General features: G+C 37.7%; 1 protein-coding gene across 2 annotated transcripts in view; it reads left to right on the top strand.

Moving 5' to 3' along the window:
- Positions 1-12,835, top strand: part of FBXO11 (F-box protein 11) — a 69,726-nt gene that overhangs the window by 30,353 nt on the left and 26,538 nt on the right. Inside the window, exons 2-5 of one of the 2 annotated variants that reach the window (XM_056486773.1) lie at positions 4,505-4,632; positions 4,740-4,821; positions 10,402-10,546; positions 11,726-11,855. In XM_056486773.1, the coding sequence (XP_056342748.1) occupies positions 4,505-4,632; positions 4,740-4,821; positions 10,402-10,546; positions 11,726-11,855 (485 nt within the window). The remainder of the gene's footprint in view (positions 1-4,504; positions 4,633-4,739; positions 4,822-10,401; positions 10,547-11,725; positions 11,856-12,835) is intronic. The other variant, XM_056486774.1, reaches the window with a different exon arrangement.

Raw genomic sequence — 12,835 nt, 5'->3', positions numbered from 1 at the left:
TTTTTTCATTCTGAAGTTGTACTGGTTCTACTTAAAACACTGAACTCTTTAATGAACTCTTCTTGTTAAAATTTATTTGATAAGCAAGGTGAATCATGGCTTCATTCAAATAGGTTCAGTATAGAGTAACTTTATTGTTCAGAGCTGCTCTTCAAGATCACTCTCAATTCGATATGGATTTTCCTGTCTTAAAACTGGTTGGTTAGGTTTCTCACCACTTTCTTCCCCCCAGCCTGCAGGAGCAATTTCAGTGCAGTGTCTGTTTGGAAATACCTGCCACCCCCAGGACTCTGCTTCTCTTAACTAAGAATCTTTTTGTTTGGTTGGTTTTGCTCCTCCTACCCCATTTGGGGAAGGTAGAGAAAACCAGCAGAAAAATGTGATGTTTTAAAGTGAAAACTTAAGTGATCAAACCCTACAGACTAGTATATGAGCTGTCTTCCTTGGGACCCTCTCCCCTGTTTTTATGATGAGTCTGTTGGGGGAATTTAAAGCTTTTTTTTCTTTTCATTTTAAAGAATGTAACAACTCTACAGTTGTCATTTATATTTACAATGCTTTCAGAAAATATCTGAACACATATATAAGGTAGAAATGCAACCACATGCACGTGTTTTGGAAAAGACATTGTGGACATGATAAATTTTCTCTAGAAGTGACTTAGATTTATATATTTTTAAATAAATAGCTCTTGACAACACTGTCACTTCTGTAACTTAGATCTTCATGTTACAAAATAAGTCAATTGTATATATTTTTTTTTTCCTTTGTTTTAATGTACTCACTGCCACAGCATCTACAGAAATGCGAAGCACTTTTGACAGTAGTTGCCAGAATGGCAGATTTTTCTTCTTTTTTTCCTCTTGGAAGTATTTGTCCTTTTTGGTCTTTTGTGGGTCTTAAAGTTTATAGTGTTACAGTTCAGGTTCATGAGTAATTTTGAACTATCAGGTGAGATAATTCTGAATTTAAATTTAGGTTTTGACCTGTCAGAGTCATGAAGTTCAGTAAGCATGATTTTATTTGAAATAATTTTATCTTACTATCCAATATAATTGGTGTAAAATATTCAGGTAAATATTTTTATTTGAGAGCAGACTCAGCTTAATTTAATCTCTTAAAAACTGCAAACATATTGACTTGGTTAAAATTGTGACAGCATCTGGCAGTCATTTCAGCAGGTGTTTGTATGATGATATTAATATTACACACACACTCTTCCAAATTTGTTTATTGACTTTTATGTTTCTGTCATCAACAAATGTGATTATAATGCTTTTTGTGTATGTTACTGCCTGATATTGTTACACTTTAAAATAGGTTTTTTCAAACTATTTTGGAGGCACTGAGCTTCTGTATTTTAAAACATATTTCTACTCTAAAGCAGGTGTATGTTGAAGTGATTTTTAGGGAAGGATTTTCAAAATAGAGCTCTTGAAGTCTGGTTTAAGAGTTTTTTTGCTCAGGGAAGGGCAGTATGCAGTGTTGAAGTAGTATTACTTTGTAAGGACCATCTCTGAAGGCTCCCAGTGTAGTTGCTTTAATCTGTTCAGGGCTTACAGGGAGCATCTGGAAGGCTAAAACCAAGCACCAAGGTTACTGCTGTAAGAGATCACTCAAGACCTTCAGGTTTCCTGGTACTGTTTCACTTGGCAGTAGCTACACAGGCTGCATCTGGAAAAATGGAATCAGATGTTATTTCTGAAGTGTCAGAAATCTGTGCAGAAGCCCCTTGGAAGTGTGGCAAAAACTGCTGGTGAGAGACATCATGGTACTCTTCCCTTGTCTTCCTTGGTGTTCAGATGGAAAAAGGAAGATTTTAATTCTGATACCTGCTGTGAGTGAATGCCTATTCCTTAATGACATCTGTGCTAGAAAAGTGATCTTTTAGTGGGACTCCTGCCATTTTCCTAAACACATGGCAAGAAAATGAATATATTTCTCTTCTGCTTAGCAGTCCTTCAGTGTTTCAGCCAAACTGACCTTTCCTTCCATTTTAGCCCACAGTCTTCTGCTGTCTCTTCCCAGCAGTAATACATTCTGCCCTTTGTGGCCTCAGTGGGTATTCTTCTGAAGACCTGCTTGGGGCTTATCTGTGCCCTTGCCGTCACCTAGTGAGAGATCAAAATTTTCTGCTTTGCTTTCTATTTTTTTTCCCCCTGTTACCTTTGCTTATTACACTGTTGCTGTGTTTCGTGTGGCAATTTTGAACTACTGACCATCCAGAACAGGGGGGAAACCCAGCTGTTCTGACAGTCATCTTGCAAATGCGTCTTCAATGCAAAATAGGGTAGGGGGGAGGCGGGGCTTGAGAAACCGTGCTCAAAGTCCCCAGGTAGCTTCTGGGGGATATTAGCAACAGTAATCATAGTTCCTGTATCAAATCTAAAATAGAAACAAGGGCTGCAAATCGGCCCCTGCTGCAGCGTCTGAGAACATTTGGGTGTTTTGCTGTGTGGAGCCTTGGGGCTGGTGGTGGTGCCTGAATTCCTTCTGGCAGGGACTGCTTCACACCCACGGCTGCTTTTCTGCTCTGGTGTGCCAGGGAAGGCTGGGAGCTCTCCTGTAGCAGCTTCTGTCTACCTTGTTAAATTGAGAGGATTTTTTCAATCAGAGATGCAAAGAAACAGGTAAAGCCAAGTGACTGACCCATGAGTATGCACTGAGTCTGCTCTGAGTTCACTGACCTCACACACACAGTGATCCCCATGCTGAGCCAGACATGCCTTCACAGGAAAATTCACTACAGTTCATCTATTAGTGTCCTTTAGGCTTTTTGCATAATTCATAAATACTTATCCATCCTAGGCAGTGGAGGGGTCAGATGCAAGGTGCGCCTGGGGAGCAGCAGACAGGGAGTGTGAGCCAGCTTCCAGCTGAAGTTTTGGAGGTGGCTCTCACTGTAAAAGTGGTGGGTCTTGATAGAAATTTCAAAGCTCACTTCGGTCCTTAAAAACCTGTGCTGTTGGTGGTTCTTCCCAGTCATGTGGTCTTCTGGCTGTGCTGATCTGGACCAGGTGCTGGGCTGGCTGAGGGCTGATCATGGTGGTACTTGCAGGTTGATTGTCAGGGGGATTAGTGAGGTGCTGAAGCTTTCCTCTGTTGCTCTGAGGAGCCTGTGTGGTGGTGCATGCATCACCGGTGAACTTCATCTTTGCACCAGCTTCTGTCCTCTGTTTGGGTGTTGTGATCTCTAATGGTACATGGGAAGATTGCAGTTTATAAATATCTGCTAAGGAGGGGGAAAAATAGTTTGGGTTTTTGGGTTTCTTTTTTTTTTTCACTGATGTATCAGCTCAGGCTGCATGGTATGTATAATCCTGTACAAGCACAATGTTTTGTAATTTATGTCAAACAACCCCAAACCAGAAGCTCTTAGGAAAATCATGAGATCAAGATTTTGAAATGGGAGTGAGTCACTTCAGAATTGCATTGCCTTGTGTTTTAAATAGACTCCTGTAGTATTGGAAGAGAAGGGGAGTTTTACTGGTGGCAGGGGTTCTTTTTTTGTGGATTTTTTTTTTTTTTTTACATTAGTCTCTTCTACCTAATATATTCAGGAAAACTGCTGGCTCTGTGGCATGGCTTTTATGACTTATTATTTTCACATCACATATTGCTCAGTTTAAGAAGAAAAAGGCAATTAAAATGAAAAGGAAATGCAAAATTTTTTTCTCACAGTTAAGCATCTGTAGAAAGTATACGTTTTTCTTAAGTGGAGTTGTTTTTAATTTATTTTCTAGATGCTTTTTGTTCTGGCCTTTTTAAAATTTTTGCAACTTTATATTATAATGTTAGTTATAGGGCATGCACTGATGAGTAATTATTCCTTGCTTTTTTCAAGTATGTTCCATAAATACATGTGCAGAGAAAATTGAAACTAATGAATCAAAGCCTTTAAAATTATACTCATGACACTGTCTTCACTTCTTTTTTAAAGGGCAGGGAGAAAATATGCTCTTACTTTTTCAAGTGTAATTTAGGTGAAGAGAATGTATGTATTTAAAGCTACCTCCATTTTACAGAAGGCTTTGTGTGCTGGCCTGAGCTATTCCCAAGATGTTTGAGGAAAACTCGGTCTTGAATTTTGTACTAAGTTCTATGTTTACTAAAGGATTTCTTGATAACATTGAGTTAATAATTGACACTTCACTGTTCCTCATTCTGCTGGTTAGTGTTAGGTAAAAAATTTGAAGTAATGAGGTGATTGAATTAGCATAGTGAATTAAATGCTTGCAGAGAAACCAAAAGCTTAGGGTTTTGGTTGTTTTTTCTTAAGCTGCTTTTGGTGTAGCTGCTGTGTATGTATGTATGTAGAAAGTACACATGAGGGAACTTAGATTTGTATGCTCTGATAATGACCTTTTTTTTCTTTTTTTAGCTAGAAGTTCTCTGTTCGCTAGCACCCTTCTGACTATGTACTTACCTGAAAATTTCTGTAGCATTTTCCTGTTATAAAGCAAAACTACAATTCTAAGTATGGAATTTCTCGTTTTGTTTGCAGATGATGATGTACCTGCAGATATGGTTGCAGAAGAATCAGGTCCTGGTGCACAGAACAGCCCATACCAACTTCGCAGAAAAACTCTTCTACCTAAAAGAACAGCTTGTCCTACAAAGAGCAGTATGGAGGTAACTTATTTGGTTTTAATTGAAAAGGAATTGTTACTGTTTCAAGAATATGATGCTTGTGGTATCTTAAGTTGTCTGTTGACTGAAGTAATTGTTTTTCATTAAAGGGTGCCTCTACTTCAGCTACTGAAAACTTTGGTCACCGAGCAAAACGTGCTAGAGTATCTGGGAAATCCCAGGATTTATCAGGTAATAACTTTTGTACTAAAAAGGGGGTGAGGGTAAAGGAGTAGAGGCATTTTAATGTCACACATTCCCCCACAAATGTTGTCCCCAAGCTGTTTTTCTGTGTGTTTTCCAATTAAGAAGCTGTAGTGTGGAAAAAATACCAAAACAAAACTACAAGCTTGTTCTGAACTTCAAATTTGGTAGCATGATTTTAATCAGAATTTTTAGAATCTGGTCCTTAGTTCTGTCTGCTTCACTGCAGGCATGTTTTGGTTGTTTTTTATTCTCATAGTGCTGTATAGTTGTATCTAAGCTACTGCTAGGAGCAATTATACTGCAATGCCTAATTACCATTTCTGATATTGATGGCATTGTTCCATTGCATTTTTAGGGGTAGTTTGGGTATGTCACCACAGCACTTCATTGTGGAGAGAGGGAAAGACTTGGTATGTTTGTAAATAAACATCTACCTGCGTACATAATGTAGACTTTTGCACACATCTACAGTAAATGTACATTGCATAATAAACACACATTCAATACATGTGTATATAACTGTATTGTGTATTTTATTTGTGTTCACACACTTAGTAGATATATACAGGTACATGTCCCGTGCTTGTTCAGTTTTCCCTATAATTCTTCAATCTCTCTGCTTCTATTTTTTTTCATCTTCTAACACACTCTTCAGTTCCAGGAGATCTGCTGTCACTTTTGCCTGGAAAATCAACACCAATGCTTGCCATCTCCCATCGATGTGGTTTCTCCTGCTTTTCTTGCTTCTGGTTTTTTTTAGTCCACATCTCTCTTAATATTGTAAATTAAAACTGAAGAGTTGGCACAAGGCTTTGGGACTGTTTTTGTTCCTTCAGTTGAGGTCTGCTCTGCTCTTTCTGACTTCTCATTTTCTTCACAGCATAGTCTTTTTGTCTTTTGAGCTCTCTTTTTCCCCTTTGTTTTATTCTCCCCCTCTTTGATCAACTCTTCATTTCAGCAGCCGTTCAAGAACCATTTAACTTCAGATTTATATTCTTGAAATAGCCCGAACCGATAGGACATTAACTTGTGTCATTTTGCATTGATTAATTTCCTCATTGGCGCTCTGCAGCTTTGTGCAGAGCTGTCTTGTCACAGACACTGTTTCTCTTGACAGTTCTTAGTTTTTCTTCCATTTCATTCACTTTTTTGCTTTGTTATTGTGCTTTTGCTTTCCTTTAAAAGTGTAACTTTATAACATGAATGACACTGATTTCAAGGGGAATTCTCCACGCTTCCACTGCGCATTCCATTTGTTAGATTCTTGAGCTCATGAGGGGAAAGTACAGGGATTGTGGATGCTTCTGCAGCATAGAATTAACAGAGGAATTCTAAACAGTGATTTTACAATTTGTTTTTAGGACTGTTTTCAAACCAGTTGCCATTTAAGTAAGGAGTGTCCTCAAATTCAAACCATTTTCCATTAATCTGTTTCCCAGTATGGGTGATAGTTATTTTTTATCCTTCCTGTTGAGTTTCTAAGAGATTCCTCTAAATTTGAATGAGTATTGGTTCTGGTGACATTTATTTTAACACACAGTCCACCTCAGGTTTTTTGTTGGCGTAGGTAATGATAGCTGTTGCAACTGAGTTGTGAGACTTTTTGTATTGTCATGAGTGGCAGCTCTGTGTTGTCATCTGGGCTGTACAGGTGTTTAGAACTGTAGATGGAATGAAGGTGAGAGACTAGAAATACAGAAGGAGTTATTGGTGGAAAACTGTTCTTGTACAGACTCTGAGTGGAGGAAAATTCAGCAAAGTTGAAAGGAGAAATGCCAGTCAGCTAGAGTTTCTATCTGGAGTGGAGCCAGGAGTTGGAAAAATGTGTATTTTAATACAGATTTCAGAGTTAGTTCTGCTGGGAGTGTTGCTGTTTTAAATTTCTATTTTCCTTGAACTATGGATTTGAAGTACATACTGAGACTCGAGGTTACTGGCTTGTTCACTGATTTATTCTGTACACTAGGAACATGAATAAGTTTATAGAACTTACTTTTTAAATTGATTTTTTTCTTTTCCTATTGATTTCCTAAGATACTTTCCCAAGAACAATACATGCTATGTTTCTGACATATTTTTGCTTCTTAACAAGAAAAGATTTTTACTGAAAATGCCCTTATGGAGCAAAAGCTATTTGTCTCAATCTTCTCAACTAAAATGGACAAAAAAGGCAATCATATAAGACATAATTTACAATTTTGGATTCTTGGGATGGCATTCTTGGTCTTTGTACATAGAAGGGAATGCACTTTCAGGCAGCTTTCCCTGTTCTTTGTCTTGGTATTACTTTGCTAGTTCCTATCAGCTAAATGATCAAAAATGAAACTGAATTAGTTTCATGCATGTCCTGTGGAAATGGAATGACATAACTAGCTGTGTTTCTAACTTTCAGATGTGCAGTATATTAATGCTTGCTAAATCATAAATAGTTCAACTGTCAACTTACTTTAGGGCAAAGGTAAAGATTGGTGATGACCTCTCACACTTCATTTTTATTTTTAATCTTGTCTTGTTTTGACACTTATTTGAAAAACTGGTTGGGTTTCTTTTAATATGAGTCTGCATTTTGTACATTACCTTCACTTCATCAACAGGCATGAAACTGTCAGGAGTAAGAGTGTATAAGTGCTTCTGATTTGGTGGCCAAACAAGCTTTTTAAAACTGTTCTGGCTCATTTTTGTAAACTGAGAGGAAGAACACATGGATTACATCCTTGCTTTGACACATCACTAAAAGATATCGAAGATGTGAAGTGTGGATTTAGAACAAAATCATGTAGGTCTCTCTTGGATACAGAGAAGTCTTCGCATTAAGGAGCAAATTAGCTTTTTCAAATCATACTGGAGAATTTCACCTGGTAATCACTGTATCAGTGATTTGAGTGGAGAAATCTTAAATCAACCCCTGCTTAATTGAGCAGAAGGGCAATTTAAATTAAATTGCTCACTTCTACAGGATTTTGAATAAATACGAGTGAGGATAGCAAACACCTGTAAAATCATCATCTTCATTTTGAAAGCAGATCCTAAGTTTCCAAGTAAATACACCTTGAAAAATTTCAGGGGCAAGAAGGTTGAGGCTTTAAAATTTTTATTATTATTTTTATTTCAAGTATTTTGACACTTTTTCAAAGTTGGTCATTGTCCCCTGCAGTAAGGAAACAATTTTAATTTTGAAATGGAGCCTAGGGAGGAAAGCAGGAACTTTGGAGCAGTGGGAAGGTACTATATTAGTGAGCTTCCCTGTTCAATAAAAAATTATTCAATGTCCTGATATAGATAAATGAAAAAAAAAAACCTGCAGGTGGTTTATGGAAGTAACTGCTTAAATAATATGCCTCAGGGTTTTGTGTGTTAGAAGAAGACAGGTCATGGAAAGCTTGGGAAAATTTACTGTTTTGCATCTGCATATAACATTTCAGCTTTCAGTAAGACAGTAGAAGACTACATCTAACTGGAAAGCTACCAGAAAAAGATTAATTCAGAAGCAAGGTCCAGTTATTGTGTGATGCATTTCAGGAGTAATTAGGACTGTAGGACAAACTGCTCATGCCTGTTTGACACAGGGGGGACCCTTTATACCTTTATATCTCCAGTGGAAAGACTTTTTTAAAAACCAGCATTGATACTGCATGTAATGTATTTTGGTGATGCCCAACCATGTTCTCCTTAAAGGACTTCACTAAACTCTTCAGACTTCAGGCTCCCCAAGTGTCTCTTGAGCAGAAGGCCTTTCCAGACTACTTGCATTTCATAATTTTTACCAACTTACTGGGTTCAGCCTGGCTCATAAGGCTTTGTTTTGTTTTGTTTTGTTTTTCCTTGATTAAAATAATTTTGTAATCTGCCATTAATAATGCTGTTGCAGAAGAGAACTGTCTTGGCCAGTTTCTGGGCATTCATTTCTGTTTCTTTTCTTGTGTCCCATGCTAGCCATTCTGTAGCTTGCAATGGTCTACAGCAAGGCTCTGATCATAAAAAAATTCTAGAGGAGGATAGGATACTGTGGGAGCAAATAACTGTGGATTTGTGGAATGATGGCACTTACCACTTCAGCACAGCATAGATTATTGTTGGGTTGAAGTGGCATATGCCTATAGTTTATGGCTGTAAACTGTGTTACTGCTGTGAGTAACTGTCAACTGCATAAATGCCTTCTGCATAATACTGCATAAATTGCCCTCTGGCATCTGAGATAAAATTGGTACCTTTGAATCACTAAGGGGACATTCATATGATGGCACAATAAGAAACACATTCAGGGCAGGTGCTGTAATCTCAGGAATATTTCAGAAATTCTACTACCTGGTCTGATCAGAGGTGTAAGCATGACACTCTGGAAAAACAGCTCTAATCACTTCTGTCACGGTACACAGGTTCTGGTGATGTGATCTGCAGACCCCAGTTAAAGGGGGAGTAAAAAAGCTGCAGTTCAGTGCCTGCAGTTCCTGTCTTCTCCATCTTACAGCTGGAAATAACACATTTCTTTGTGCTGCCTTGCCCAGGGGAATCCTGAGGCAGTTTGTTTATTTTGTTTTGTTTATCTGTGAAATCTCACATACTACTTTTCAGAGTGTTATTCCCTCTTATTTAGTAGGTCATCTTTCTTAAGGTCAAGTCAGTAGGCTTCACAAACTTTAAATGCCTTGCATACAAATCCTCTAAACTTTGGAAGCTGTTCTGTGTGGCTGTGCCTTTAGGATCATAGAAAGGATTCTGGAGGCATTAGCCAGACAAGTGACCTTTGCAAGCAGAACTTGCCTGCTTTGGGGATTCCTGTCCTAGGTGGGTCACAAAGTGCTGGCAGGGCTTTCCCAAAGGAGCTGTTGTATTTGGAGTGTCCATGTGCCCATGAGCAGGGGTTTAATAAAGTGCACTCCTGTCTCCACACAAAGACATAGGAATACAGCTTTCTCCAGCCTCTCTGAAGAAATGCATCTGGCAAGACTAATACTTCTTCTGGTTAGATTTTTAATTTTGAAAGGGAGAACATAAATGGGAGTAAGTGAAAGGAGGGGACTTGAGAATTATTGATGGTTGTTGGTTTCCTACATCCCAGATGTCCTCTTTCCCTAATGTGTCCATTGTGGGAGAACAAGAAAGTCTTCCTAGTAGTTTTTCCAGACAGTGACTATTTCTGATTAAATTCTTTTGTGTTCAGAAACATTTGCTGACATTTTGGCTTTAGGACTGCCTTATTATTATTGTATGGATAGTGTGGGTTAATTGAAACACAATGAAGCTAATAGCAGTGAGAAGCCAGCATTTCTGGAACATGCACAGTAAGTAGCCTGCTTAACATCTGCACTTGCTTGCAGAATGATTCCTCCAATGGAAAAGGTGAAATATGAAGTTTGGAAAGAGGACTTGAAGTCTGTACCTTCTATTGTATTTTTTGGTTTTAGAAGAAACAAGGCTTTTTAAAAGGCTTTTTAAGAAAGGCTGCCTTGAGATAACTGGCATTTTAAATGGGAATATTTCAAGTGACAAGTTGGTAATCTTCTGCAGTCAGAATTTGAGCTCACTAAATATATCAATAACCTTGTATTGATTACTATTTAATAGCAGCACCTGCAGAACAATATCTTCAGGAGAAGTTGCCAGATGAAGTCGTTCTAAAGATCTTCTCCTACCTGCTGGAGCAGGATCTCTGTAGAGCAGCTTGTGTGTGTAAACGCTTCAGTGAGCTGGCTAACGATCCAATTTTGTGGTAAGTGAAAAGCTATTCCTCATTATCTTGAGAAATACTAGATGTGCTGCTCAAGATGTCAGTACAATAGAAAAATTGAAATGCTGGTTACAATTAGTTGAAGGAAAACCAGTTGTATTTTATTATGTCTGGTTTAGTTAAGCATTATTTGTTACTTGTGAATATCTGATTTATGTATTAAACTGTAAAACTTGATTCTCTGGTAATGTTGATACTAGCTGAACAGTGCCTGTTTTTAAAAAATCTGTTCCTTCAGTTGCCATTCCTTCTTCCCCCTTGAACATTTTTGAGGCTAGTGTTACTTAAATGGGTTTTTTTTGGTTGAGTTTTGTTTTATTTAATGGTCGGATATTTGGACTTTTTTCCTCTATATGAGTTTGCTCTACCCCTAGGTTATTGAGAGTTTGAACAAATGGGAAGTAAATTTGTAATTTTTTGTATGGAAAAAACCATCATATTTCTTAAGCTGCTTTGTTTTAAAACTAAAGATTAAGACTAAAAGAAAAATATTAAAATAACATCACAGAACTACCCCTTTTTTTCTGTCCTGAAGACAGCTTTGTGGATGTCTTGTCAGATGAATTACAACTTCTGTGATTCAGTGGCATCTTGTAAGTCTGGGCTTAATATCAGCAGGCTCAGACACTGCAATTATTTGCATTCTGGCACTAATGAAAAGAATCCAACTGCTGTGTACCATTTTCTTCTTTTTAAACCACTGTAATTTGTTCACTGATTAACTCTTTTTAGAATACAGTGCATCACTTGTTCTCAGTGAATTCATTTTTCAGTCTTTTTTGGCAAGGTGAAGAAGAGATGGTGGCATGCTTGGTCTTAAGTTTTGTTACTTGTGCTGCTGGCTTTTGTAAGTGTTAAAGCAATGCTGTAGTTAATGCACAGTTTGATTCACAAATAGTGTAACTGTGTCTAAGTTTTATCTTGAAAATTATACATTGAGAACTTTTTCTGTTGGATTGTAAAACACATTAAAATTTCTGTCATAAAAACACAAAAGTCAGTATAACAAAAAAATTATTTTTAGGTGGTAGGTACTGATCTTGGTTGTATTCACTGTCACTGGCAAATTCTGTTAAAAAAAGAAAATCCAGGTATTAGCTGCTGGCTTTATATTAAAATGAAAGAGTAATCAGAAATGCATTAATTTTCTCTTCTGCTCAGGAAAAGATTGTATATGGAAGTATTTGAGTACACTCGTCCAATGATGCATCCTGAACCTGGTAAATTTTATCAGATTAATCCAGAAGAGTATGAACATCCAAATCCCTGGAAAGAAAGCTTCCAGCAGCTGGTAACAATTTTATTCATTTATATTCAAATTTATGGGTATTTTTAAAAGTAAAAACACCAACTTCTGAAATGTGGCTGACAACAGTAATTATCTTGGGTTTAGACTTTAAGGTCATTGTGTTGTTGGGCAGTAGGGGGAATTCAGAAGTTATTTCCTGTTTTGGGGTGCTCTTTAGGGAGACACCACATGGTAAAGTGGAGTCCTTGAGTATCCAGCTCTTCTGTGTTGGCTGTTGCTTTGCTGAAATTTTGTGTGAGAGATTGTCATAGTGTGAGACTCACAATGTGAAGGATGCTTTGTCTTATCTTACTAAACCAGTGTGTGTGGTTATCAGATTTGTGTGCCTCTTCCTCTGGTGAACCAAACATATATTGGTAATGTCTCTTTGGCTAAATACTGATTTACAGCTGGCCTGTCTGGAGGTAAACAAATCTTCTTTAAGGAATGTGATTGCACCTCTAATCCAAAATTTCAAAGGTATTGAACAAATGGCTGGGCATGATACTAGGAAAACATAAGTAAGGGAAATGCACGTGGAGGTGAGTGTATCACACAGTGCCATGTGTTGTTGATTAATGAATTTCTGAAGTGCATTGAGGACAAATGCTTGACTTGGCTTCTTTGTTCAGTATTCAGTCACTAAAGCATTCAGTCACTGAAGGTATGAGATTCTCTTTTCCTCACCATATAAATGCATTTTTTGTGGCAAACTGCTAGAGAATCAAGAGATGGAAGTAAGGACAGCTCTTGTGGAATGTTTCAGGTGTATGAAGCTTTTAAGTTTCAAGGCTTATGGCTGTGTAAGTAGCTGGACTCTTAGTTAGTTGATCACTTCCTTAGGCTCAGATTTTTTTGGTGTTGCCATTTCAAATTGTGTGCCTAGAGTGGGAGGTCAGTATATGATTCTTACTTCCTGGGACAAACTGATATCAGCAAATGGCTTGTTAATTAGGGAATTAGTAGATCTCCTGTCAGTACTT

This window comes from Oenanthe melanoleuca, chromosome 3, assembly GCF_029582105.1.
Source record: "Oenanthe melanoleuca isolate GR-GAL-2019-014 chromosome 3, OMel1.0, whole genome shotgun sequence".
Classification (NCBI taxonomy): Eukaryota; Metazoa; Chordata; class Aves; order Passeriformes; family Muscicapidae; genus Oenanthe; species Oenanthe melanoleuca.
The sequence above is the reverse complement of the archived record's forward strand: the minus strand, read 5'-3'. Positions and strand labels throughout refer to the sequence as shown.